Raw genomic sequence first — 27,353 nt, 5'->3', positions numbered from 1 at the left:
CTCAGCCAATCCGGCCCGCCCGAATTATGACACAGGCCTCCTCACGTGACCGGAGTCATGTGACCCTCAGTCGCTACTGTCGAAGCCGGGAAGCGCTGGATGGGTAAAGAGCGTCTGAACTTTAAATAGTCTGTGAACTGGGTTGTGCTGGGGACCTGGGTTCTCAGCGATGACCGGGCGAGCGGGGAAGATTCCGGGGAGAGGTCGGTTTGCCAAGTGAAGACTATCTCTGCCGCCACTCTGTGTTAATGTGTTCTTTTCGGTGTGTAATGTGCTTGGTTTTATTGGTGATTTTGCTTCAGTTTTTCTCCCCTCTGCAGTGTTGACTCACTCTTGCTGCCCCGAGGGTGACTTCTAAACACAAAAGTCCTCCAGACAACACGGCGGGAAATGATGGCTGGCGCCTCCACGGGGAATTTTACTTCCGAATGTCCGAACGGATCCCTGTTCGTTTGGAAATTTTTGGAAGAGTGCACCGAATACGACAGGGACATAGCCAGTGTTGCCCTGGGGTTGTTTTCCGTCTTGTGCTTCATGGTGTCTGCTTTCCCGTAAGTACAATGATGAATGTCCATCAGCTAAATTCGCAAAGTCAAACCTATCAGTCAGTATTAGCTGGTATTCTTCTTCACCCCACCTTCCATTCAAAGTGCTCTGATTTGGTTTTGACAGAAGGTGTTTGCTAAGAATAAAATCCCAGAGAGGGCTGCTCTCCCCTTTGACAGAGAGCTGACTGGTGATGATTTAACCTGACGATCACCACACCTCAGGCAAAATGCAAGGTTGAGAGGAGAGGGGAGAGGGGTCCTCAACCACAACCTCCTCCACACCAACCTCAGCCACTACAGACCATGAACCCACACTGCTGGCAGCGCTCTGCATCACGGACCAGCCGTCTGGCTAACTGACCCCTTTCCATGAATAAGAACAAGGGCAAAAAGGCCTGTGAGTTTCTGCTTTCAGACTCCTCTTGCTTGTTGAGTGTTGGTCTGGGATCTGATGGGTACAGGTCATTTGGTATTTTAAAAAGTACGGCCAACTGTTCTAGAACTGGGGAGGGGTGCCACCGTTCTGGAGTGAAGCGAGAACATCACTTTTTCTAGACCTTGGGTGCAGGATTGGGAGGCAAATGTCTAGAACACGTGGGTCCACTGTTCTGCAGGGGTGTTCTACTGTTGTGGAACTAGGACGGTCATTGTTGTAAAACTGGGTTGTGGGAATGGGGGTTGCTGTTGCTGGGAAGTAGGAGGGGGGGGGGTCCACTTTCCTGAATGACAGTCACTATTCTGGGGGGGACACTGGCTTAGAAATTGGGTGGGGGGATCACTCGTTTAGAATTGTGATTTTTTTTTTTTGGGGGGGGTCACAAGGTCACACTATAACTGGAACACACAAGGGTTGCCCATTTAAAATGGAGATGAGGCCCAAACAAATTGAGGGTTGAGTGTCTTTGGAGCTCTTCTTGAGCAGGTGTTGGAAGCAGAATCTTTGATTATTTTAAAAGCAGAGTGGATAGATTTTCGTTAAGCAAGGGGATGATTGGTTATTGGGGGTAAGCAGGAAGCAGATTTGAGGTTGCCATCAGATCAGCCATGATCTTATTACGTGGTGGAGCAGGATCAAGAGGCTAAATTTCCAACTTCTACTCCGTGTTTTATGTGCAGTTTTTGAACTTCCAATTTTCTGTACTTCTCATCTCTGGGCTCGTTCCACTTCTGTAGGTGTCAGCCTGGGGATGGAACTTGAGAATTCATGCCTCGCTAAACCTGTCCAGTAAACAGCCTTTCTCATGTTCTTAACAGCTAGTGTTTTGTTTTAAATCCAATTATCTTCGCTTCCCCACACCCCACCGTTCATCATGAAAAGCCATTAATGGAGACCATTAATGGCCGAAATCTACTAACTTTGCACAGACTTGCCAATCAACCCGAGATCTTCCTTCGTTCCTGTTGTACTGGATTGAGATAAATGAGACCATATTAGCATTCTATTATAGGAATGTTGGAACTATTCAACCTGTTGAGCTTGATGAGTGAGATCATGGCTGATCTGAGACTTGACTCGAGCTACCTGCTTTTTTTCCCCCCTATCCTTAATACCTTTTGTTAACAAATGTCTATCAATATCAGACTTAAATTTAACAATTGATCAACATCAACTTTGTGTTTGTTTAAGAGGTTTGCAAACTTCTACAGGACTTTGTGTAAGTTTTTAAAAAAATATTTAATTCGGCATCCCTGGCTAGCAGCATTTTTATTGCCCACTCGTTTTTTTTTTTTTTAAAAAGTGTTTCCTAACTTCACTTTTGAAAGTGCTGACTTAAAAGTTTGGGTTATTCCTTCCAGGTTTGACTCACCATTTCCCCATCTCCTCTCTAACCGCTCTCTGTTCCCCCTTAATAGTAGTCGTACTCTGTCTAAGGGTGGTCATCTCTTCATGTCTCCATGCCTCGTGAACTTGCGTTTTCCTCTTCAGTTGCTCGAAGGCAGCTCTTATTTTCAATTCCAGTGAGCAACATGATCAGGGCAAAAAATACATGAGGTGGTTCCTTTCCAGTTATTTTCCTTGTGTGTCCTGAAACGCAAATTATTTTGTCAAAGGATCCTACTCCTCCTGTAAGTAGCTGTTACCCCACAAGGCTTTATCTCTTCCACCGTCAGCACCAAAAATGCGCTGGTTCTGCCATTGACCGTTTTTTTGTAACCCTGAGCATAGAGCCATAGGCCTGGGGTGTCTGGATAACCACCTCATGAGATCTCAAATAACCTGCTGACTGACGTGGATTCGGCCAGGGGCACCCAGCTCTTGACCTCATTACAGCCTTGGTTCAAACATGGACAAAATTGCTGAATGCCAGCAGTGCGATGAGTGACTGCCCTGGACATCAAGGCAACATTTGACCGAATATGGCATTATGGGGCTCCAAAACTGGAGTTAATGGGGATGGGAAACGCTCTGCTGGTTGGAATAATACCCAGCGCAAAGAAGATGGTTGTAGTGGTTGGACAGCAACCTTCTCAGTTTCAGGACATCACCTGCAGAGGTTCCTCAGGGTAGTTTCCTATGTCCAACTGTCTTCAGCTGCTTCATCAATAATAACCTTCCTTCCATTATAAGGTCAGAAGTGAGGATTTTTGCTGATGATTTGACAATGTTCAGCATCATTCGCGACTCCTCAGTTACTGAAGCAGTTCATGTCCAAATGCAGCAAGACCTGGACAATATTCAGGCTTCGGGTGGCAAGTAGCCTGCGCCAGGCACTGACCATCCCCAACAAGAGAGGATCTAACCATAATCCCATGATATTCAATGACATTACCATCACTAAATCCTCCTACTGTCAACATCCTGGGGGTTACCATTGACCAGAAACTGAACTGGACTAAATATATAAATACTGTGGCTACCAGAGCAGGTTAAAGGCTAGGGATTCTACAAGGCACATGTCAGGAGTGTAATGGAATACTCTCCACCTGTTGGGATGAGTGTAGCTCCAACAATATTCAAGAAGCTCAATACCAACCCTTCATCACTGATGACCAGTGGCAGTCGTGTGTACCATCAACAAGATGCATTCAAGGAAATCACCAAGGCTCCTTAGACAGCACCTTCCAAACCCACGCCCACTACCATCTAGGACAAGAGCAACAGATACCTGGGAACCCCATCACCTGAATGTTCCCCTCCAAGTCACCCACCATCCTGACTTGGAAATAGATCATCGTTTCTTCACTGTCGCTGGGTCGAATTCCCTCCCTAACAGCACTGTGGTGTACCTCCATATCTGGGACTGCAGCTATTCAAGAAGGCAGCTCACCACCGCCTTCTGAAGGGCAAGTATGAATGGCCTAGCCAGCGATGCCCACATCCCATAAATTGAATTTTTACAAAAGCCCTGTTACTCTGTCTACTACCCTCCCCTCGCCTTAATATCAATCAAATCACCTATTTTGCCACTTTGTCATAAATATTGTGCTGAATTGGGTTACACTGCACCGTGAATGTGAACAAATTTGGAACCCTTATCTAAGGAAAGATGTACTGGCATTGGAGGAAGTCCAGAGAAGGCTCACTAGGTTAACCTTGAGTATGGAGGGACTTTCATATGAGCAGAGGTTGAGTAGATTGGGCCTGTACCTATTGGAATTTAGAAGGAGGAGAGGCGACCTCCATTGAGACATATAGGATTCTCAGGGGGTTTGACCGATGCGGAGAGGTTGTTTCCCCTTGTGGGAGAGTCGAGGACCAGAGAGCATAATCTCAGAGTAAGGGGTGGCCAGTTTAAGAAAGAGGAGGGGGAATTTCTTCTCCCAGAGGGTAGTGAGTCTGTGGAATTCTGTACTGCAGAGTGCTGTATAGGCTGGGTTGTTAAGTCTGTTTGAGACTGAGATAGACAGATTTTCAATCAGTAAGGTAACCAAGGGTTATTAGGATAAGGCGGGAAAGTAGAATTGAGGATTATCACATCAGATCAGTCATGACCTCATTGAATGGCAGAGCAGAAATGAATGGGCTGAATGGCCTACTTCTGCTCCCACGTCTTATGACCTTACGGAATATATCTGACTCTACAGGTTTGGAGATACAATATAAATTGCTGCTTCAGCAGCATTGACTTTTGATTAGTTTAGCAACAGTGGATCAACCAGAATAAGGAAATAAAGTAAACATTCATCGGTATGAAATCTAAGTTTCAGATCACTGGTACTTCTGTTTTTTTCCTCCTGTTTCACCACAAAGCTTCATTCTGTGTACGTGCCTGTGGTATTTTACACTTGCAAAGATTTTCCTCCCTTCCTGCAACTACTCACATTAGAATGTGGAAGTTTGATCATCAGCATCTTGCCCAAGTGTTCTATCTTTCCATGCGTTACCCTAGGTGGTGTACATTAGACAACGTATTTGACCCTGGTTAGCATCGCTGGTGCAGCTCTCATTCAGTTATTCACTTAGATGAGCTGGATAGCAATCAGGAACGGGAGTCCTTAATCTATTTCCTTCTGTTTACTGGACTCCAAGATCGCCACCTAACTCGATTTCAAGAACTGTAAAATGAAAAGCTGGTGTCAGTATAAGTGGCTGTGAAATTGTTGCAAGGACCCAGTTCCTTCGAATGTCCTTTAGTAAAGAAAACCTGCCTTTTTTAATAAAAGTAAAATCCTGCAGATACTGGAGACCTGAAATAAAAACAAAAGTACTAGAAATACCCTGCAAGGCAGGTGGGCACCACCCTATTTCACATGACCCCTACCACCACCTCTGCTGAAAACACACTGTCTAAGTGGTCTAATTAGTCCACTCAGTTATATCAAAGCTATACACTGGTTTAAGGAGAGGGCGACCCTCATTCCAAGAACAACTAAGGATGGTTAACAAATTCAATCCTTGCTAGTGATCACTAGACCATAAGACAGCAGCAGAATTAGGCCACTCGGCCTCCAACAGTCTGCTCCGCCATTCAATCATGGCTGATATTTTTCTCATCCCCATTCCTTCCTGCCTTCTCCCCATAACCCCTGAACACCTTACACAATTATTATTATTTTTTTTTTTTTCAAACATCACACTTGGGACTGAATCTGGAACTTGTTGGTCCGTGTGGATCTGTACCAGGCATATTTGTCAACTGAGATCAAGAACATTTGAGCATTCCAGGTTCTTAATACTGTGCATCTATGTCCAGGCTGGGGTGTGTTTGCCAAACGTGCACTCTGTTTCCTCAAACCCTGGATTACAAGTTTCATTTTGTGACCTAATGAGATGGTGTATCCTAGAATGATGCAACATTTTTTTCCCCTTTTTAAAAATACATTTAGAATACCCAATTCATTTTGCCAATTAAGGGGCAATTAGCGTGGCCAATCCACCTACCCTGCGATACTCGTGCAGACACAGGGAGAATTTGCAGACTCCACACGGACAGTGACCCAGGCCGGGATCAAACCTGGGACCTAGGCACCGTGAGGCAGCAGGGCTAACCACCATGCTGCCCAAGAATGATGCAGCATTGAAGAAGGCCATTCAGCTCCTCTTTTAAAGAGCTGCCCTCAGAGTATTCACACTCTCCAGCTCATTTCCTCATGCATGATTTTGTTCTTTTCAAGCCACCGTGAGCAGCACGGTAGCACAGTGGTTAACACTGTGGCTTCACAGCGCCAGGGTTCCAGGTTCAATTCCTGGCTTGGGTCACTGTCTGTGCGGCGTCTGCACGTTCTCCCCGTGTCTGCGTGGGTTTCCTCCGGGTGCTCCGGTTTCCCCCCACAAGTCCTGAAAGCCGTGCTGTTAGATAATTTGAACATTCTGAATTCTCCCTCTGTGTACCCGAGCAGGCGCCGGAATGTGGCAACGAGAGGCTTTTCACAGAAACTTCATTGCAGTGTTAATGTGCTGAAAACACAGTCTAAGTGGTCTAATTGGTCCACTCAGTTGTATCAAAGCTATACACAGGTTTAAGAGGGTGACCCTCCTGAATTGCCTCCAATGCCACCACATTCTTCCTAAAGGACATTAATTTTTTACAACAATCGATTCCTGGTCATCGTTAGACTTTTAATTCCAGATTTTTATTGAATTCAAATTCCACCATCTACCGTGGTGGGATTCGAACCTGGCCATTCCCCTGGGTCTCTAGATTACTAGTCCAGTGACAATACCACTACGCCATCACCTCCCCTATTGCAGCATATACTTCGCTAGTTTTGCTAATTTTAACCTTTGGGTTTTGCAGAAGGTAGTCTACTCCCCAGTTTCTGTACCTTTATATATTTGCTACACCCAGGAGCAGTGCCCTTATTAATATGGTTGATGTGGAAGGATGCTCTTCTGTGAAGAGTGGAGCAAAAAGTCACCGAGGTAGCCATAGGGGACAGGATGTATCTGGATGGTCTCGTCAATATAATTAAATCCAATGTCATTCATTTTATTTCAGCATTTTAAAAAAGTACATGAGGATAAAATGTGTCCAAAGTGAACCTGAATATACCATTTTAACGAGCATGCTATCAGTCTTGCCTCTCCCATAGTCAGAAATGAAAGCATCAACGTTGGGTTGGGGTGTCAGAGAAGAGGTGCCTCCAGCTTTTTCCCTTTTTATAAAAGTTTTGCGAAATGGTTTTTAACTCAAGTTAATTTTACTTTAGGCAGTGTTTCAATTCTATTCGGAATGGAAACATGGACCAGGCAGTGTCATTCTGGTTCCTGTTGGGATGGCTGGCGGGTGACTCGTGCAATTTTGTAGGTGCTTTCATAGCTCAGCAGTTGCCAATGCAGGTAAGCAGTCTTTACACTTATGTTGCAAGATGTTAATGTATTCACTGAATTCTTTGCCAGCCCAGTTAAGCTATCAGCTGAAGATTGAATCAACACTGAATGTGACTTTTGCTCTGTAACAAACCACCTGAATTACATGGCCTGCTATGGCTTGGTTTAGCATTCAACACTCATTTGTGTTCGGCATATTGGGTAGGAACTGTGTGGTTCCATTAAATTACTCTAGCTGAGCTGTTATTATAGGATTGTGAGTCTGTATCATAGGCACAGCAATTAATGTGTAATTTAATCCCTCGCGAGATGTTGGTATTCTCTCGAGTTAGACCCTTCAAGGTTAAATTTTAAAGCACTTTAGCTCCAACAGGAGAGGAGGGAATCGGGCAGGGAGAGAAAAAATAAAATAACCAGTCAGATCATTATTCTAAAAACAGAAACTCACGACTGTTTGCGCAGCCCTGTGTGATACTGAATTTACCCAGACATCACCATTGAAAACGAGACCAGCAAAAGCATGCAGATCAGGAGCATCCACTTTATAAAAAAAAAAAAGAAATATAAACTTAAGAGTACCCAATTTTGTTTTTTTTCTCAATTTAGCGTGGCCAATCCACCTACCCTGCACATCTTTGGGTTGTGGGAGTGAGACCCACGCAGACACCGGGAAAAACCTGGAGCATCCTCCATAATTCTTTTTACTTATGAGTCATTGGAATAGTTCTGATTCAATTTGTAACCAGATACCAGCACTGGTCATGTGCAAACTTGCTTGAAGGAACTTGTTTTGCTGATGATTGTTCTTCAAGTGAAGCAAATTATTTAAATTTGTTTTTGCCTCCCTTATCTCTCTTGCTGTTGTTTGTTCTTCCAGACGTACACCGCTGTGTATTATGTTATAGTGGATCTGGTGATGGTATCAATGTATTCTTATTACAAGTTGAAGAATAGGTCCAGACAATGTGAGTTACTCTTTGTTAATCCTGTTTAATAGTGTTTCTAGCTGTTTGAGGCCAACTGCCAGATTCTCTGTCACTTCTTATGACTGTCTTTGAAAGAAATTTGTCAAGTCTCTTGACATTTTATGTAATGCAATAGATAGAGTTGTCAGGGGTTTGGGTCCAGTAGGCACACGCAGTATGTGTAATCGGAACATTTTGCACACAGAAGGAGACCAATCAGCCCTTGCATTGGTGTGATGGCTGCATTTGTCATCCTTTCACTGGACGTAATACTGAATTCTTCGTTTTCACAAATTAAGTATCCAATGTTAAATTATTTGCTGACATTCTATCCAGTGTAGCCGTTTTGGGTATAGATTTGGGGCTTAAATTTGACTGGGAAGGCTACTATTAATGAAGTAGCTCCAGTTTACTTGCCAGACTCTTTCAATAAGGTTCCACAGATGACAATAGTGCTCTGGTACGGGGGCAGCACGGTGGCACAGTGGTTAGCACTGCTGCCTCACGGCGCCGAGGTCCCAGGTGCGGTCCCGGGTCACTGTCCATGTGGAGTTTGCACATTCTCCCCGTGTTTGTGGGTTTCGCCCCCACAACCAAAGATGTGCAGGGTAGGTGGATTGGCCACGCTAAATTGCCCCTTAATTGGAAAAAATGAATTGGGTACTCTTAAATTTATTTAAAATGTAGTGCTCTGGTACATGACCAAAGCCGGTTGGTAGAATACTCAACCAGGGACATGGACATCATATCCCATCCTCGCCTACTGGGCGCGATCTACCGGCCTCTTCGCTCCCAACTCGGTGATGTGATGAGGCTGTTAAATCAACCCACATAACACCTCACGAGATCTGGATCTCACGCTCACCCTCAAAGGGTGGGATCCAGATTTGCATATTTAAGTGAGTAGTATATCTCTGCGCCGGAGTTACCCAAGGAGTGGGATTGAATGGCCTCGCCTCAGAAACCCCACTGGGGCATTGTTTAACACTGGTTTCCACAAACGTGGACCATACATAACGACACGTGTGGGTGGGGGTGGGGTGGGGTGGGGGTTTCCCAGGCGATTGGACTCGGGACAGGGTGGTATCCTGGCACTCACGATGCCATCCTGGCACTGATGAGGTGCCCGGCTGGGGGTGCCCATGTACCAGTTTCATGCCAGGGATCTGGCTCGGGGGTGCCCTGCCCCTATGAGGTGCGGGAGTGCTCGAGGACAGCCAAATTGTTAAGCTTGGGGGAGGCACAGTGGAGGGGGTCAAGAGATCGAACTGGCACCCCGATCTCGTTCTGCACTGGCGAGCTGAATTCGTCAGTGAAAAGTGAGTCGAAGAAGCAGAGTCTCGTTTAATAGTGGGGTTGCTCTTGCTGCTGCAAGCACCAGGAAAGACCCCGCTAAATGTGCCCAAAATAGGATTCTGGTTTTCCCCCCATTAAGTCGTATCCACTATGTGCATCCCACATGAGTCATTGGAGAACCAAAGCCAGGGAGCTCAGTTGACTTTCTTGGTTAACTTTCCCTGAAGTATGCAAATCTTGTGTAATTTCCATGCCAGAGGCACAGTTACTATTGTCTGTACATTTTTATGTCACCAACATTGCAAACAATTAGCTTTGTTCCCTGCCTCACCTGTCACTATGATTCTGCACCGAGAACTTCCTGTTTGATCTTGTGGGGTTGTTGTGGGAATTCTTGCACCGAGCATCATTTCACTACTGGAGCAGGAATAGTGCCAGGGATGTTGGAGTGGGGATTTGAGAATGATTGATGAAGGTGATTCAAAGGATCTCCAGCAGGCAAGCTTGAATTGTTTTGTTCTTTTTCTTTAAATTTAGGATACCCAATTCATTTTTTCCAATTAAGGGGCAATTTATCGAGGCCAATCCACCTACCCTGCACACCTTTGGGTTGTGGGGGCGAAACCCACGCAGACAAGGGGAGAATGTGCAAACTCCACACAGACAGCGACCCAAAGCTGGGATCGAACCTGGGACCTTGGCACCGTGAGGCAGCAGGGCTAACCCACTGCGCCACCGTGCTGCCCTAGGCCAGCTTTAATTGGGATGATGATCAAAGTGTGAGAAGACCCCTTGTTACTTGGCAAAAATGGGTCAGTGATACAGTCTTGTTAATGGAGATGGACTGTGTAGTGGTTAGAGGGAGAGGCGCATTTCTGTAAAGAGGGGGAGTGAAGAGTAACTTGAGGTTGGAGTTGAGTAAATGATGCTCTGTATTGGATAAATCCAAATGTCATTTGTCTGAGGATTTATTACCAGTTTGTTAAGGTAAAAGGGTTCAGAAGTGAAACCAGAATGTATGGTTCTGATAGTTTGAGGGAAGTGTGATTCTGAACTCCTTGAAAAACAATTGCACCAATGGGTATTGGGTCTCGTACCAGTTGGAAAAAGTGTCTAGAATTTTAAATTTGCGGGCCAAATTCATGTGTTGCAGTGTGCAGAGATGTAGGTGGGAATTTTACCCCAAAATCTTGGACCAGGTGAGATGTAATAATCTAAAATCCAAGTCCAATCTTCCCACTTCTGGTTTTAAACGAGTTGGGAATGAGGACAGACAACCAATCAACCAGGTCCTGGTCGACTGATTGGTCATTTATATATTACAATGAGGCTGCGTGCTTCAAAGAAAATCTCCATTTTCGATTTCACCCTTTCCAGCCAGGGTTTCCAGGCCTTGGGGAAACCCACCAACTAAAGGAGACCATAAGCCGTAGGAGCGGAAGTAGGCCATTTGGCCCATCGAGTCTGCTCTGCCATTCAATGAGATCATGGCAGATTTGATATAATCCTCAGCTCCACTTCCCCACTTTATCCCCTTAACCCTTGATTCCTTTACTGATTTAAAATCTGTCTATCTCCGCTTTGAACATACTTAATGAACCAACCTCGACAGCCCTCTGCGGTAAAGAATTCCACAGATTCGCTACTCTCTGAGGGAGGAAATTGCTCCTCATCTCTGTGTTAAATGGATGACCCCTTACTCTGAGATTATGCCCACAGGTCATAGACTCTCCCACAAGAGGAAACATCCTCTCGGCATCTACCCTGCAAACCCCCTGTGAATCCTATATGTCTCAATAAGGTTGCCTCTCATTCTCCTAAACTTCAATGAGTACAGGCCCAACCTCTCCTCGTAAGAAAAGCCCTCCTTACCCGGGAGCAACCTAGTGAACCTGACTGCTTTCAATGCCAGCATATCTTTCCTTGGATAAGGGGACCAAAACAGTTCCTGGTATTCCAGGTGTGGTCTAATTAGTGCCTTGAATAGTTTTTGCAGGACTTCCCTATTTTTATACTCCACTCCCTTTGAAATAATAGGTCAGCCTTCCATTTGTCTTCCCAATTGCCTGCAGAACTTGCAAGCTAGCATTTTATTCCATCTGCCAAGTTGTTGCCCACTCACCTAACTGGTATATATCCCTCTGTAAACTGTCATCCTCACCACTTGCCTTCCCTAGTTTTGTGTCATCTGCAAACTTGGCAATAGTACATTCACTTCCCTCATCTAAATCATTTAATATATGTATTGTAAAGAATAATGTCCTCAGCACACATCCCTGTGGGACTCCACTAGTTATAGGCTGCCATCCTGAAAATGCCGCTCTTATCCCAACTTCTATCAGTTAACCAATCCCCCTATCCATGCTAATATACTAATCCCAACACCACAGGCTCTTACCTAATGAAGTAGCCTTATTGAATGAATTTTGAAAATCCAAGTATATTACATCTACTGTATCCCGTTCATCTATCCTGCTCGCTACCACCTCAAAGAATTCTAATTAATTTATGGTGTGAATTCCCCTTTATGAAGCCATGCTAACCCTGCTTGATTAAATGATGCATTTCTAAATGCTCTGCTGTAACATCCTTTATAATGGACTCTAACATTTTCCCAATGACGGAAGTTAAGCTAACCGGCCGATAGTTTCTTGCTTTTTGTCTCCCTCCTTTTATAAATAAAGGTGTTCAACCGGCAGTTTTTCAATCCTCTGGGACTTTTCCAGAATTTAGGGATTCTTGGAAGATTACTCACTAGTGCATCCACTATCATTTTTTAAAAATTTAGAGTACCCAATTATTTTTTTTCCAATTTAAGGGGCAATTTTTAACCTGGCAAATCCATCTACCCTGCACATTTTGGGTTGTGGGGGTGAAACCCACGCAGACATGGGGAGAATGTGCAAACTCCACGCGGACAGTGACCCAGGGCTGGGATTCAAACCCGGTCCTCAGCGCTGCAGTCCTCAGTGCTAACCACTGCGCCACATGCCGCCCCCGTGCATCCACTATCATGGTCAATCTTGGATTAATGAATATTTCCAGCGCTTTCTATTTGTATTTGTACTTATTAACTCTGATCACTGAGCAAATACTTCAAATCACTTCTAAAGAATTAAAATGTTTCAGATGTGCGAAGCATTTAAAACTGGTTTATTTCAGATGGGACTGCAATCAACGCCATTGCTGTATTTATGATACTCGGAGCAACTGTCTCCATGCTACCAGGGGAAGGCTTTGGATCTCCGATTCAAGGGATGCGGAAGTTCACTAGCCGTTCTCTATTGACTGTTTCTGATTTATCCGCTAACCAGGTCAGTCCTAACTTAACCATCACCTTCTGCACAATTGATATCATCTGCCCGAGTCTACGCGAGTTTATCTCGGACCAGTCACATCCTTTAAGGCACAGATGTTCAAACATTTTGTCTTCCATGAGCTGTTTTGGTGTGTATTCATTTGGTCTGGGCCAGCTGTTTAACGTACCATATCTCGTATGCTTGTGGTTGCTGATGCAAATAAATCTTGGTATTTGTGGATTTATTCACCAATTTTTAAAAAAAAAAACTAAGAACTGCCTTCCGCAACCCTCCAGGCTCAAAAAATACCAAACTGCACAAATCATCCTTGCATCTCTCAATTGCCAGAGGTATTTGGGTAACCATTGCTCAGTTGCCATTGCTTGGAGGTTGCATGTAGCCTGGTACAAGCAGTTTGAATATCATGAAGGGATGGAATTGAGGAAATGGATCCCTGGCTGATTAACTGAAGAGAGAAAATGATGAGCATTCAGAACCCTAATCCTCAAACCTGTATCAAAACCTCTCCATGTTGAACATCTCTGTCTAATCTCACTGTAACTCTCTCTGCCCTACTGGAAAGATCCCACACTTAACACCCACTCCCCTTCCATTTCCCTAGATTCTCTACGTAACTCATGAGGTAGGAAAAGAATTTTGCCCGTCGAGCCTTTTCTGGCATTTAATGGCTGAGTTGCGATCGAACTCCACATATATGTCTTTGCCCCATATCCTTTAATACATTTGGTGAATTACAATCGCTCAATCTCATTCACAATCGCTCAATCTCATTCACAATCGCTCAATCTCATTCACAATCGCTCAATCTCATTCACAATCGCTCAATCTCATTCACAATCGCTCAATCTCATTCACAATCGCTCAATCTCATTCACAATCGCTCAATCTCATTCACAATCGCTCAATCTCATTCACAATCGCTCAATCTCATTCACAATCGCTCAATCTCATTCACAATCGCTCAATCTCATTCACAATCGCTCAATCTCATTCACAATCGCTCAATCTCATTCACAATCGCTCAATCTCATTCACAATCGCTCAATCTCATTCACAATTTACCATTAATCCAGGATCAATTGCAGTTTACAAAAGAGTTACCAACTTCTACAAGCATCTTGTCTGTAGAAGTGTTTGCTAAAATGCTTTCACACCTTTTTGTAAATCCCTTCTGCATCTGTTTTCACAAATCAGGTTTAACAGTCCCTTTTTCTAACTCTATTAGGCTGAGGATTCTGTTTATTTTTTGCTTTCTCAACTATGGGGAAAGAAACTCTAAAAGCTTTGATAGCTTTCTCTCTCTCTCTTTCTCTCTGCTCCTTTGTTAATTCCTAAATATATGCTGAGTGTGCATGTCATGTGCCAACTTTATTGTGAACCCAATCAAATAAGCTGCTGTCTCCTTTATCTATTTTTATTTTTGCAAGAGAGCAAGACTTTGAATAATTGGTTGGAAAGCTTGATTGCAGCAAAGTTCCTCTCCTGACTCCATTTGGAATCTCAAAAGTTTAATTGCAGGGGAAAAAAAGTCTCGCCTGCCTTTCAACCAGACCCACTGTGACCTCCGTGAATGACGGAGCAGGCTCCAGTCGAGTCGGCCTACCCCTGCTCCCAGTTCACATGCATTTGTAAAATTATTTATCTTGCGTTACCCTGTCGTTTTGCCATTTGCAGAAATTTACTACGAAAGAAATCATTGGTTTTACGATTGGCGGCTTGTCGTCTGTGTTTTACCTGGTATCAAGGTTGCCTCAGCTGCGCAGAAACGTAAGTGTTTGGGGCTGTTGGGCTGATGGTTACTCACTGTGCAACACAGAAGCCAGTCGTGCACCCAAACCCCAGAAGGACTGGCGGCGGTGGCGGGGGGGGGGGGGGGGGGGGGGGGTGCGGGGGGGGGGGGGGTGGTGGGGGGGGGGGGTGGTGGGGGGGGGGGGTGGGGGGGGGGGGTGCGGGGGGGGGGGGTGCGGGGGGGGGGGGTGGTGGGGGGGGGGGTGGGGGGGGCGGGGTGCGGGGGGGGGGGTGCGGGGGGGGGGGGGTGGTGGGGGGGGGGGTGGGGGGGGCGGGGTGCGGGGGGGGGGTGCGGGGGGGGTGGTGGGGGGGGGGGTGGGGGGGGCGGGGTGCGGGGGGGGGGTGCGGGGGGGGGGGTGGGGGGGGGTGGTGGGGGGGTGGGGGGGGGTGGTGGGGGGTGGCGTGGGGGGTGGGGGGGGTGGGGTTGGGGGGTGGGGGGGGTGGTTGGGGGGTGGGGGGTGGTGGGGGGGGTGGGGGGGGGGTGGGGGGTGGCGTGGGGGGTGGGGGGGGGTGGGGGGTGGCGTGGGGGGTGGGGGGGGTGGGGTTGGGGGGGTGGGGGGGGTGGGGGGGGGTGGGGGGGGGTGGGGGGGGGGTGGGGGGGGGGGTGGGGGGGGGGTGGGGGGTGGGGGGGGTGGGGTTGGGGGGGGTGGGGGGTGGCGTGGGGGGTGGGGGGGGTGGGGTGGGGGGGGGGGTGGGGTGGGGGGGGGGGGTGGGGGGGGGGGGTGGCGGGGGGTGGGGGGGTGGCGTGGGGGGGGGTGGCGTGGGGGGTGGGGGGGGTGGCGGGGGGGGGGGGGGGGCGGTGCGGAGGAAGCATAACCGATATTTCTTGTGTCGCTATTTGTATTTTCGTTTTTAAAACGTGTAAGTTTTCTTCTCAGTGGCGTAGGAAGTCGACGGAAGGCGTCTCCCCCACCCTCTTTGCCCTGATGATTATAGGGAATCTTGCGTACGGCCTGAGTGTGATCCTGAAAGTCCCGAGAAAAGGGCAAAGTGTGGTTAACTACATGGTGCATCATTTTCCCTGGTTGGTCGGCAGTCTGGGAACCATGGGACTTGACCTTTCTGTATCCTTTTACTCCCCAAGACTCCTCTACTGTACCTGGTGGTCAGATATTCTGAAACGGCCATCTTGGAACTCGACTGGTGACTGTAGATAACTGTACCACCTGGTGTGGAATGGCATTGTGGGGCCATTATTTAATTTATCGCTTCTCTAAGTTGCTGGCACCAGCTAGACTGGCATTAGTATTGCCAAAGTTGGCCTCCGTGCTCGCTGGGCTGATACCCGTGCTCACAGCTTATCCAGTCACTCCTTCTGGACACTGCGTATGTTTGACGGGTGAGGGGCAGTGACTTGATTGTGATACTTGCAAAGGTGAATCGCCTTTTACAATCTAGATTCAGACATGAAGAATGTGCACTCAAGTGAGGGACAGAAAGGGTGGCTTACTCATTAAACTAAACCATAGAATGTTCCTGCTGCCCAGGAGGAGCGGGATAAAGGGTGGAATTCTCCCCTGGCGTGTTTGGTGACAGGTGGGTGGGCGTGGAGAATCTGGAGAGAACCAAAAAGTCTGAAACTTTTTGACTCGTAAAACGTTAAAATCATGTTGCAATTCTCCCAATGGCGGGTCGGCCATCCCTCTGACAGGCGGAGTGAACGTCATTTATGGTCATTAAAAAACTGCTGCCCAGCAGTGTCCCATCAGGCGTTCCAATCTTGTCATGCCAGTGGCAAATCATGTTGGCATCAAACCCGATTCCTAAACCATGGCATGCACAGGATGCCCCTCAGTTGGCAAGAGACTTTGAGGTGAGTGCAGCAAAGCTTTCTAGACCGGGATCGAACCTGGGACCTCGGCACTGTGAGGCAGCAGGGCTAACCCACTGCGCCACCGTGATGCCCTATCCAGGTGCAACTCTAGCAGTGGTCTACTCTGCCTGGAGAGGGAGGGGCAGGAACCACCCTGGCAGAGTGGTGTACAGCTCTTCAGGAGCAGAACAGCACCAGGCCAGGTCACTGTCCGTGTGGAGTTTGCACATTCTCCCCGTGTTTGCGTGGGTTTCACCCCCACAACCCAAAGATGTGCAGGGTAGGTGGATTGGTCACGTTAAATTGCCCCTTCATTGGAAAAAATTAATTGGGTACTCTAAATTTATCTTTAAAAAAAAAAAGAGTTGCACCTGGACGGTGTTAACCCCTCTGTACCTGCCAGTTTGGGATTGAATAACCCAGAAGCAGCAATCCTTTGAAAGAGGGCGAGCATCTTTCTAGATTTAATTTTTAGTCGAGTTTGCAATGTGTATAAGCTTTCAGTTCCCTATCAATTGGTGAATGCCCTGACATTACCTGAACAATCAAAGTCTTTCCTTTATTCTGTATCAGTTGTTTGTATTTTTTTTTTTTAAGGAAAGCATTTAACTCTATATCCGGGGCAGGGGGAGGTTTTCCTATGAATATTAGGTGGTGACTTTAGGACAGCCCTGTGCACCTGTATGGGGAGAGCTGTGAGTGGGGGAGAGCTGTGATAGGGTTGGGGGATGGCTGAGTGTCGTGCACTGATGGGGACCTTTTGCTTTTGGGTTAATTGTAGTGTTTCCTTTGATACCTCGTGCATTGGCTGTCAGACCTGGACTCCTGGGATGAAAGCCCCTCCTGTAACCACTGCACCATCGTGCCGCCCTATAGTTCCCCATTTTACAGAGCGTTTTTTGGTCCCTTCTGGGAAGATCCAATATGAATGCACTTGACTGGTTTAGGCCTTTTTCTGCTGAGCATGGGCCTACGAGTCAGAATGATCCGTGATTAGCGTCTCTGGAGATTCTCTCAAAGGTGCTTTGTGTAGAGTGAATTACTTTGAAGTGCATAGTACTTAGTACAATAGTACATAGTACCATAGTACAAAATAACAGAGAAAAAAGGAGCAGGAAGTGGCTATTTGGCCCTTCAAGCCTCCGCCATTCATTATGATCATCTTTAATAAATAGTCTTTAACAATTGTTACATGTCAACTAGGCCATTTATTCTCACTGGGGTATCACACCAAAAACCAAACAAACTATAGATCCCCATGAACCGGCGTTCCAAGTTGTGATACCCTCGCAGATAACGTGTATGTTTCGTGACAGTGTGGAGGAATTCCATGAGGTGAGGTTAAGTAGGTTGGGCCTGTATTCACTGAAGTTTAGAAGAATGAGAGGCAATTTTATTAAGACTTAGAAGATTCTTCCTAAATTAAACGTGCACATCTACTGATAATTTGAACAAAGGGACAAGAGGACAGGAATTGCCAGTCCTAGCAATCAATTACATCATAGTGGAAATGTACGTCAAATCCATTTACTTGCTTTCGATCCATATGACACCCCCTTGCCTAACACATAATCTCTCTGGTTGTGAAAATTTCTCTTGAGCCAATCTTCATAGCCTTTTGGTAGACTAAATTCCAGCTTTCCACTACACGTTATGTAATAATAGAATAAAGCTTCCTTATTTCAAGAGCCTACCTCTAAATTTATGGTATTCCTCAGTTCATGATTCCCACCAGATTGAAGGCATCGCTTACTCCCCAAGTATTTTAATCCTCTCAAAATAAAGTTTCCATTTGCCTTCAGTTTATCTTTTGTACATTAGTTTTGGGAAACTGTTTTTTTGGGGGCCGCTGAATACACAAGTCTCTACTATCCTCCAAATCCTTGTCCGTTGCTGGTTAACAAATACCCTGATTTTGCTCCTCGTGGATTATTCCCTCATTTCTGCATGTTGTATTCCATGTGCTATTCTTTTGCCCACTTATTAGTTTATGTCCCTTTGGAACATCTTGCTTCTATTCACACAGGTTACTCATAACTTGGTATTATCTTCTGGAGCATCTAGCGAACGATGCTGACAGCGCTCATTGTATTGATCACTCGCTTTAAACAGATGAAGTACTGATTTTCTAATGGCCTCCTCCTCTTTCACTGCATTTCTGTTAATCTACTAAAGTCTGTGCCTCTCTGTGGCCCAAAGAAATTTGTGGTTTCAGGGCGACACCAGTTGCGTTTTCTATTGATACACAGTCCTGTGATTCATTTTGTGCAACCTCCGCTTTAGTGAAAGGTCTAATACAAAGATGAACACACATACGATCCTTTAAACATAAACATTTTTGTGGAAGAGCCACGCGTGATGCATTTGAATTTTGTTCCCGGTAAAGTTCATCAATCAAATCCTTTCTAATGGCTTCAAAATCCTCCGCCATAGACATCTCCTGTGCATCATTTTCAATTCCTTGTGATTGTGTAAAATGACAACTTGGAGTTTAATACTTGTTCCGTTCTGGACCAAACGGACTGCGGATTGTCATCTGTGTCGCACAAAAGCCAAAGAGCCCCACAGTTCAGAATGGGGACGTACACAAGGGAAGGGGGGTGACCAACCTCACCCACACTAACCAGCCGGGGTACCGGGCTGCTCTAATTGCCGCTGCCGTGCTCTCCATTCATTATGATCATGGCTGATCATCAAACTATTGTCTAGATATTGAATAGACTATTGTCTAATCAACACCCCCCCCCCCCCCCCCCCCCCATATCCTTTGATCCCTTTGCCGCAAGTGCTACATCCAACTGCTTCATGAAAAAATACAATGTTTCTAGCCTCAACTACTTTCTGTGGTAACGTATTCCACAGGTTCACCACTCTAAGTGAAGACATTTCTCCTCATTTCTCCACATTTAGTCCTAAATGGTCTACTCCGTATCCTCAGACCATGACCCCTGGTTCTGGACACCCCCACCATCGGCAACATCTTTCTTGCATCCCCTTGTCTAGTTCTGTTAGAATTTTATAGGTTTCTATGAGATCCCCGCCATTCTTCTGAACTCCAGCGAATACAACCCTAATGGACTCGATCTCTCCTCGTACGTCTGTCCTGCCAACCCAGGAATCGGTCTGGTAAACCTTTGCTGCACACCCTCCAGAGAAAGATCATCCTTCCTCAGATAAGTAGACTAAAACTGCACACAATATTCCATGTGTGGCCTCATCAAGGTCCTGTACAATTGCAGCAAGACATCCCTGCTCCTGCTCTTGAATCCTCTCGCTATGAAGGTGAACATACCATTTGCCTTCTTTACCACCCACTGCACCTGCATGCTTAGCTTCAGCGATTGGTGTATGAGGACTCCCAGATCTCATTGCACGCTCCCCTCTCCTAATTTATGGCCATTCAGTTAATAATCTGCCATCTCGCTTTTGCTACTAAAGTGGATAACCTTGCATTTATGTAAATTATGCTGCATTTGCCATTCATTTTTCCGCTCGCTCAACTTGTCCAAATCAACTAAAGGATCTCTGCATCCTCCTCACAGCTCACCCTCCCACCCAGCTTTGTGTCGTCTGCACAGTAAGCCCTGGCAGCACAGAGATGAATGACCCGTCAATATGCGAGTTTAATATGGGCCTGCTATTTGAGAGGGGAATGTTTGGCATTAAATTGTCAAATCAACTTTCTGGGTGGCTCATGTGGAAGAAAATGTCCTGTCGGTGAAATTGAGGGAGGAGGAACCCGTTTTAAAATGTATTGGAGCAGAGTGGAGGGTGGTCTACCCTGAGCCTCGGCCCTGCTGTGCCTGACCTGGAAGTTGTTAAGTGATGAACCCAGGTGCCTGGATTGTCTGGCCCCTATGAGGGGCGATCGACCGATAGGGTCACGTGACCCGTAAATACCAATGGGGACCAGGGTTTGGTGTTCACCCCCAGCAAGTGCAGGCTTCTGCCTCCGATCAATTCCTGGTGCTGACTGGCAGCCACGAATCTGCAAGAACTCTAAGATAGTATGTTGTAAATAGACGTTAGTTGTTCCATACCGAGCTGGCGAGCCAGAATTATTAGTGTCAAAAATGGTCAATGTTTCCTTTCCATTTACCAGCGTGATTTATCGCGAATGCACAAATTCAGTATAAAATATCCTTAATTAAATTTATGTAGATTTTGTGTCAATTTTTTATATATCGAGAGCAGAACTCCGAAGAAAGAACGCCGTTGATTTTCGCAGGCGGGCACTGAACTTAGTGAGGCAGAATGAGAGGACAATATGAACGGCACGGTAAATGAAACCAGTCTCGTAGGAAAACCTGGTTTCTTTTAGAACACAAGACCTATCCAGGCTTTTATTGGATTTCAACACTTTGTTTAATTGTTTTAAAAGAAAATTGTTATTTTAAAAGAAAATATTTGGCAAGTAATCTAATTTCAAATCATCAAGAGAGAAACTGCAAACATCAGAGCTCGTCATGCACTTTTTCCCGTCCGTCGTCCAGCTGACTGACTGAAGGTGAACATTCGGTGCGCGATACAGCTACTCCTGCGAATCCATCAGCGTATGAAGCCACTGACAGAAATATCAGGATCGAGTGGGTGTAAAGCGCCTCTAATTGTGCCACTTCAGTTCTTCATTCGGGACTGGCGCTTTCAAATTGGCTTGTCCACTCGGCTGCCCTGGGCGATTTGTCACTTCTGTCCGCGGAACGCCATTATTGAAACATTGGAGACTGATATCAGCCCGCTTTCATGTCAATAGCAGTCAATGTGGATCAGTGGTGCTTTGGAGGAACTGATTCGGCAAAATCAAATCCCACTTTGAAAGTCACCGGTCGATGGGCTTTGACATTCTGATATGGCCAACTATCCATACCTGTTACAACCCTGCAAAACCACAACAGCTCAGGATGGCCAATAGAACTGCCTAGACAGGATTGTTGTTAACTATACTGCAATATTTTTGTTAGTTTACATTTAGACAGTTATTGAATCCAGAACGCTAAATATAAAAGGCCACTACGTACAGGAAACAGTTTAATCCTGGAAGGGGAGAGCTCCCTGATAATTGTATTGTCCGTTATGTTCCTGAATCATCCAGCATAGGAAGAGCAGAATTGATTCCTGCCCTGTACTGACTTGGTTACAGTATACTCCGGGTGGGAGGGGAGCTGCTACATTCCAGTAACCTCTGCAGGAAAAATGTCTGCGGATGCTGAATGAGGACAGGATCAGGCTTGGGCTACAGCTGAATGATGTGCCTACACTTTTCGACGTAGGTTTGTGGATGGGAAATGACCACTTGGGCAAGGAAGCAACAAGTGGAGTTTACATGTTCTCCTCGTGTCTGCGTGGGTTTCCTCCGTGTGCTCCGGTTTCCTCCCACGATCCAAAGGTGTGCAGGTTAGGTGGATTGGCCATGATAAATTGCGCCTTGGTGTCATGGGATATGCAGATTAAGTTATGGGATTACGGGTATAGGGCGGAGTGGATCGGTGCCGACTCGATGGGCTGAATGGCCTCCTTCTGCACTTTAGGGATTCTATTAAAAAAGCACAGTACCTGTATCCCAGCAACAAGTGGATGTGTATGGGAGGGAGGGTGATGGAGCAAGGGGAACTTAAAACGATTGGTGCTTGATTTTGTTTAAAAGAGTCCTCACTGGAACCAGAATGCGAGGCGGGCGAGCATTGCTGGCCAGGGTGCTGGCACTCTGTCCTACCCTCAAGCCATTTACACGGAGGTGGATTTGGGGTGGGGGGGGGCGGGGTTCAGAGGGCAACCAGATCAAATTCAGTGGGTGTCAACCCAGTCTGTTAACCGCTATCTAAGGAAAAGTAAAGAACGCCAGTGGGAATTTTCCACTCTGCCTTTGGGCTTCTGCAGGTGGCAGGAGCCAGTTTCATGCTCCAGGAACTGAGATCCTGTGAGCCTAAGTACAGGATCTTGCTGCAGGCCACCCTGTACAGCGCCCCCCCCCCCCCCCCCCCCCCCCACAACCTCTTTTTCTCCCTCCTCCCATCTCCACAGTGCTCACCTGGTTGCAAAGAGCATTTTCCATCTAAACTAGAGCACCCCTATTTTGAAGTGCCCTCTCCCTTACTTGGCTCCAAGCTTAATTGGAAGGTTGAGTCCACTCTCTGGCCAATAATTCCAGCCCTTGGTCTCTGTGCAGATCATCTGTAAATACGTTTCAAGTTTTAAAATACATAAGTGTGAATCTGAAATGCGTTCCTATTTCTTGTAAGATGTTTGTGATCAAATCAGTGAGGTTATATTCTGAAATTTGAGAGATGCGGTTATAAAATGTTTTTTTCCTTTAAATTAGTAAGACTGGTGTTGAAGTCGATCCTCGGGATCCCTTCACCAGAATCAAGACTTTCATCTCCCACAGGGTTAGGGAGCTGCAAAACTTAATCACGCCAACGAGTTTGTATTTTTAATACGTTACAGATCTGATCAATATTGCTTTGATCTTTCCATTCTTGCTACCCAAACTAATTACTCTGTCCTAAACACGTTGTCTCCTCCGTAATGTGTGGGAGCAGAAGTAGGCCGTTCAGCCCCTCGAGTCTGCTCCGCCATTCACTGAGGTCACGAGTGATCTGATGTGACGATCCTTATCCTTATCCCCCCTGCGAGATATTTATTGAGATTCGTGGAATCATCCACTCTTAAGTTAGTTTATTTTTGTAGTGTGTGAGGGGAGAGTGTTGAACACTCTGCATTTGGGCCAGCTTTTCAAAAGCCAGGCTTGACATTGCCTCTTTTAAACCGTTCCCTCTCCTGCCTTTGAGAATGTTTGCTTCTTCAATACATCCCACTTGACTTTCATCTTGCTTTTTAAAAAAACAAAAAATTGACATCTTGTGACTCGCCATAGTATTATCCGGGGACAAACAAATTCTAATATAAATAATGTCTATGTGTGATGGGTGTTACATATGGCCTGAATAGACTATTAACTGAGCACTTTATAATACGTGTAGAAGTTTACTCCGATATTTCCCATTCTATCTAATGGTGCAACGAGAGCATTTTTATTTCAAGTTGCACTTATTTTTATTTTTAAATAGGGCTTCTTGGTCGCAGCCACTGTTGGGATTCTTTACCACAAAGCGTCATTTCCATGTGCATTTATAAAAAAAAAAAAAAGTCATGCCATTTTCTACCTCTTAATTTTTGTAAGCACCAGTCAGCTCCAGTCACAGCCTCATTCCTGAGGCCTGAACAACTTTGTTTGACAACCAGCCGTAAAATAATTATCTGCTTGGCAGCTGAATTGATTCATTTATCTTAAAAAGGGAAAAGGGGTTGGATTGATGAGCCGTTGGCTAGTTCATCTGCGCCGATAGCCACTGACACTGCCTAGCACTGAGGTAAAATTGTGAATGGTGGGCACTACATTTGAAATTTCAGTCTTGGCTTATGTTGTAAATAATTTTATTTTTTTTAAACCTGGATCGACGCCGGTTGCTGTTCTGTACCTGATGGCTGGCTGATCCAGACCCCTGGAGTGTGCGCCCTCTCACCACCAGGGTAAGAGAAAATTCCACCACAACCCGACCCATCCCATGGCATGGAGAGACCTGGACCTGGACCCAACTAAGCAACCATGGAACAAATCCCTCGGAATTTTGAAAATATCAGTGGTTAGCACTGCTGCCTCACGGCACCGAGGACCCGGTTGGATCCCGCCCCGGGTCTCTGTCCGTGTGGAGTTTGCACATTCTCCCCATGTATGCATGGGTCTCACCCCCACAACACAAAAGGATGTGCAGGGTAGGTGGATTGGCGACTAAGTTGTCCCTTAATTGGAAAAGTTAATGGGTATTCTAAATTTATAAAACAAAAATAATTTGAAATACCCGCTTAAATGTTCAATTCCCAGTTGGCCCTAGTCACTTTCAACCCTGCCTTGATTCCATTTCTTTTAATATCTCATTGAGCAAAATATTTTTATCAATCTTGGGTCTGACAATTCAATTGACCTAATTTTATTCAATTAGCCTTAACGAGCTCTTTGGTGTGTGTGTGTGTGGCTGGGGGGGGGGGAGACTGTTCCCAATTTTCACTGAATGCAATTACTCCATCGTAAGAACTCTCCCCAGGCATTTTGCAAATCGATGCACGGAAAACAGTCATGAAACATTTGGGAAAAGCTCGGTCAGAGGTTAACCGTTATCAGTAACGGCAGGGAAACTCGAGCTGAAGTGCTACAGCCAAAGGGATTTTTTTTCCATTTTAGGACCTGTGCTGATATCCCAGCGTCTCAATGGCAGGATTTTAAGAATGATGTTTGTGAAGGAATGCACTAATGTTTGATTTACAAAAGCAGCCAGTAGATCCTGGTCCGGAAAGACTTCTGTTTGCATTTGCACAATGCAAAGGGAAACAGAAAATGCTGGAAATGCACAGTAGACCTGTCAGTATCTGAAAGAGGGAGGAAGCAGGTTGTATTCCCGGGGAGACCCTATGAAGGATTCCCACTTTGGATGTGAACCTCTTTGAGATGGTGACTGATCTACTTTGCATTTTCAGTGCATGTTGAGAGTGAGTTGCGATGCATTAAACTATGAATAATCTATTTTCCTTTTAGTAGCTGGCCTGTCTCTGATTATTCAACTTAACTGGTCTGTTTCGGGGCATCTGTTATTTAGAGGAATTTTGATTTCTGCCAGTAATGGTGCTATGACAATTTGTAAATCACCAAATTAAAATGGTAACTGTTTCATGAGTTCATTATACTTTGTTACTTTGTCCTACATTGTACTTCCTCTGCTACTGACTGGAATCCGTTTAACAGTTTTTCCTTCAATATAATATCCATAATAGGTCAAATAAGTAAATCTTGTGCATATTCAGCTACTTGTTCTCTTGTGACTAATCTTAAATATTATTTTTGATATGTATCAAGGAAGCTGTTTGCAAGTTGCTCATCCTCCTCCTGCCTTTGGGTTTTGTTTCTTCCTGAGTTTAGTTATTTTTAAATGAGGGTGACAGCATCTAAAATAAAATATTTGCTATCGGAAAACTTAGTTAATTAGCAGAACAATTTGGAAAGAGCAAATACGATACTTAAATGCTTCCAATTGTCTAATGCTTTAAGAAAAGGAATGGAACTGTAGCTTTGATCTTGGTAGCTTTTAATAGATTCATACAGCAAAGCAGATGGTTATTCAGTCCATCGTTGCTTGTGCCAGCCCTTTGAAGGGGACCTCCGATTGCTCCTGCTCTCTTACTCTCTCCCTCCACCCCCCCCCCCCCCACCTCCGCCCCCCATTATTCTGCAATGTTTTCCTTTCCCAATTTTTTAATGAAAGTTGGTATTGAATCTGGTTTCACCTCGAGGTGTTTCGGATCATCCTATCTTGCCGAGTATTATAAATTCCCTTTGCTAGCTCCCATCTGTGGTTTTGGTTATTGAGTCTCCTGATGGGGCGAAACGTTCCACCATCAAAACCCTTCCACCTCCAATCCTGTCCTTAATGTTCTCCGTTCCAATAACAACTCCAGTTTCTCGACTTTCTCCAAACGACTAATGTTGGTCTTCCCCTGCACCCTCTCTGAGACCTTGACTTTCTTCCTTTAAGCATGGTGCCCTGAATTATATACCATATTCCAGCAAAGGCCTAATTAGTGATTTACCATAAAATCCTTGCTGTTTTCCTCCCACCTCCTTTTACAAAGTCAATGATCCCACGTGCTTTTATTGATGGCCTATTTACTTGCTGGAGAACATGCCCTGTCTAATGAAGGTGTAATCTAGGTCAGTGTTGACCGTCAGTGCAGAGAGAAAGAAGTATTTTCTGCCCAAATTATGGGTGATTGAGCTGACAGTGCTCAGCAGCCAAATTCAGTAGGATACTCATCTATTCTTAGTGGAAATCAATAATGTCTTTCCAGCAAAATGCTCTTCTGATTGTTTTTAATGCAATTAAATTATTGTATTTTTCTCATTACTGGTAAAATCTGCACACACGTGAGTTTACAATTTTGTTTTGAATAAATTCCTATGTTGACATTTGTATAATGGATCATTAATGAGGAAATAATTGTTGAAAAAAAACCTATTTGTGTGTTTGTCTTTTATTATCACAGGAAATTAGAGATTGAAGGGATAAACTGCTTTTCTTCATTGATGTATTCAACCGAACAGAGCTTGTAAATCATGGAATCCCTGCAGTAACCCCCCCCCCCCCCCCCGTTGTACAAATGGAAACTTCCTTGTATTCCTTTTGCTATTTCAAAAAGTTAAAGGGCGCTATTCTTCTCCCCCCTCCCCCCCCCCCCCCCACCACGCAGGGTGGGAGAATCGCCAGGGCGCCGTGCGAATCGCGCCACGCCGCCCCGACCCCCTGTGAGGGCCAGAATAGGTCGTGCCTGGGTCCCTTTCACGACGGCGTGAACACGGCCTCAATATCGGAGAATCGCCCCCAAAATTCCTAGTGATTCTCCACTTGTGGGGTACGATATTTAGCAGTACAGGAGAGAAGGGCCCTGAAGTATTTGATCTTCGTTGTGTTAGTTGATGTGTCCAGTGCGGGGTCTGAAGGCGACCAGCAAGGGTCCACCTTCTCTCCACCTCTGGTCTCTTCCATCTTCTCCCTGTGCCGCTGATCTCCTTTTGTCACAGGGTACAGTTATCCGCCTGACCCAGGAGTCCAGATCCTTGGCTGCAGGTTGCCTGGTGCAGTTGCCGCCTTTCTTTATCTCGCTATCTTTTGCAACCAGTTCCAGTACCTGTTTGGGGAACTTGACAATTGAAGAGGTAAGAGTCCTTTCAAACGCTGCACTGAATTACCGCTGTTGGCCAGTCGGTGCCGCCATTATGACCAGGTTTGCCTAGGTTACAAGTCTCCAGGTATCTTAACAAATCACACTGGGGAGGGAGGGGTGACTACCATGACTGGGAACTTT

General features: G+C 45.7%; 1 protein-coding gene across 6 annotated transcripts; it reads left to right on the top strand.

Annotated features, from left to right (window-relative positions):
* The first annotated feature begins 4 nt into the window (after window positions 1-4).
* LOC140392718 (lysosomal amino acid transporter 1 homolog) lies at window positions 5-26,460 on the top strand. Of its 6 annotated transcripts, none has more exons than XM_072478265.1 (8): window positions 5-103; window positions 321-551; window positions 7,140-7,269; window positions 8,138-8,225; window positions 12,684-12,835; window positions 14,516-14,608; window positions 15,508-15,693; window positions 20,604-26,460. In XM_072478265.1, exons 2-8 carry the CDS (start codon window positions 391-393, stop codon window positions 20,679-20,681), a joined length of 888 nt encoding a protein of 295 aa, XP_072334366.1. In that variant the 5' UTR covers window positions 5-103; window positions 321-390; the 3' UTR covers window positions 20,682-26,460. The 6 variants fall into 6 exon arrangements, with proteins under 6 accessions (XP_072334366.1, XP_072334370.1, XP_072334369.1 ...); XM_072478269.1 differs by having other exon boundaries at window positions 6-103; window positions 7,144-7,269; XM_072478268.1 differs by having other exon boundaries at window positions 81-203; window positions 7,144-7,269.
* The last annotated feature ends 893 nt before the right edge of the window (window positions 26,461-27,353 follow it).

This window comes from Scyliorhinus torazame, chromosome 16 (genome assembly GCF_047496885.1).
Source record: "Scyliorhinus torazame isolate Kashiwa2021f chromosome 16, sScyTor2.1, whole genome shotgun sequence".
Taxonomy (NCBI): domain Eukaryota; kingdom Metazoa; phylum Chordata; class Chondrichthyes; order Carcharhiniformes; family Scyliorhinidae; genus Scyliorhinus; species Scyliorhinus torazame.
Note: the sequence above shows the minus strand (reverse complement) of the source record. Positions and strands in the feature narration are given on the sequence as shown.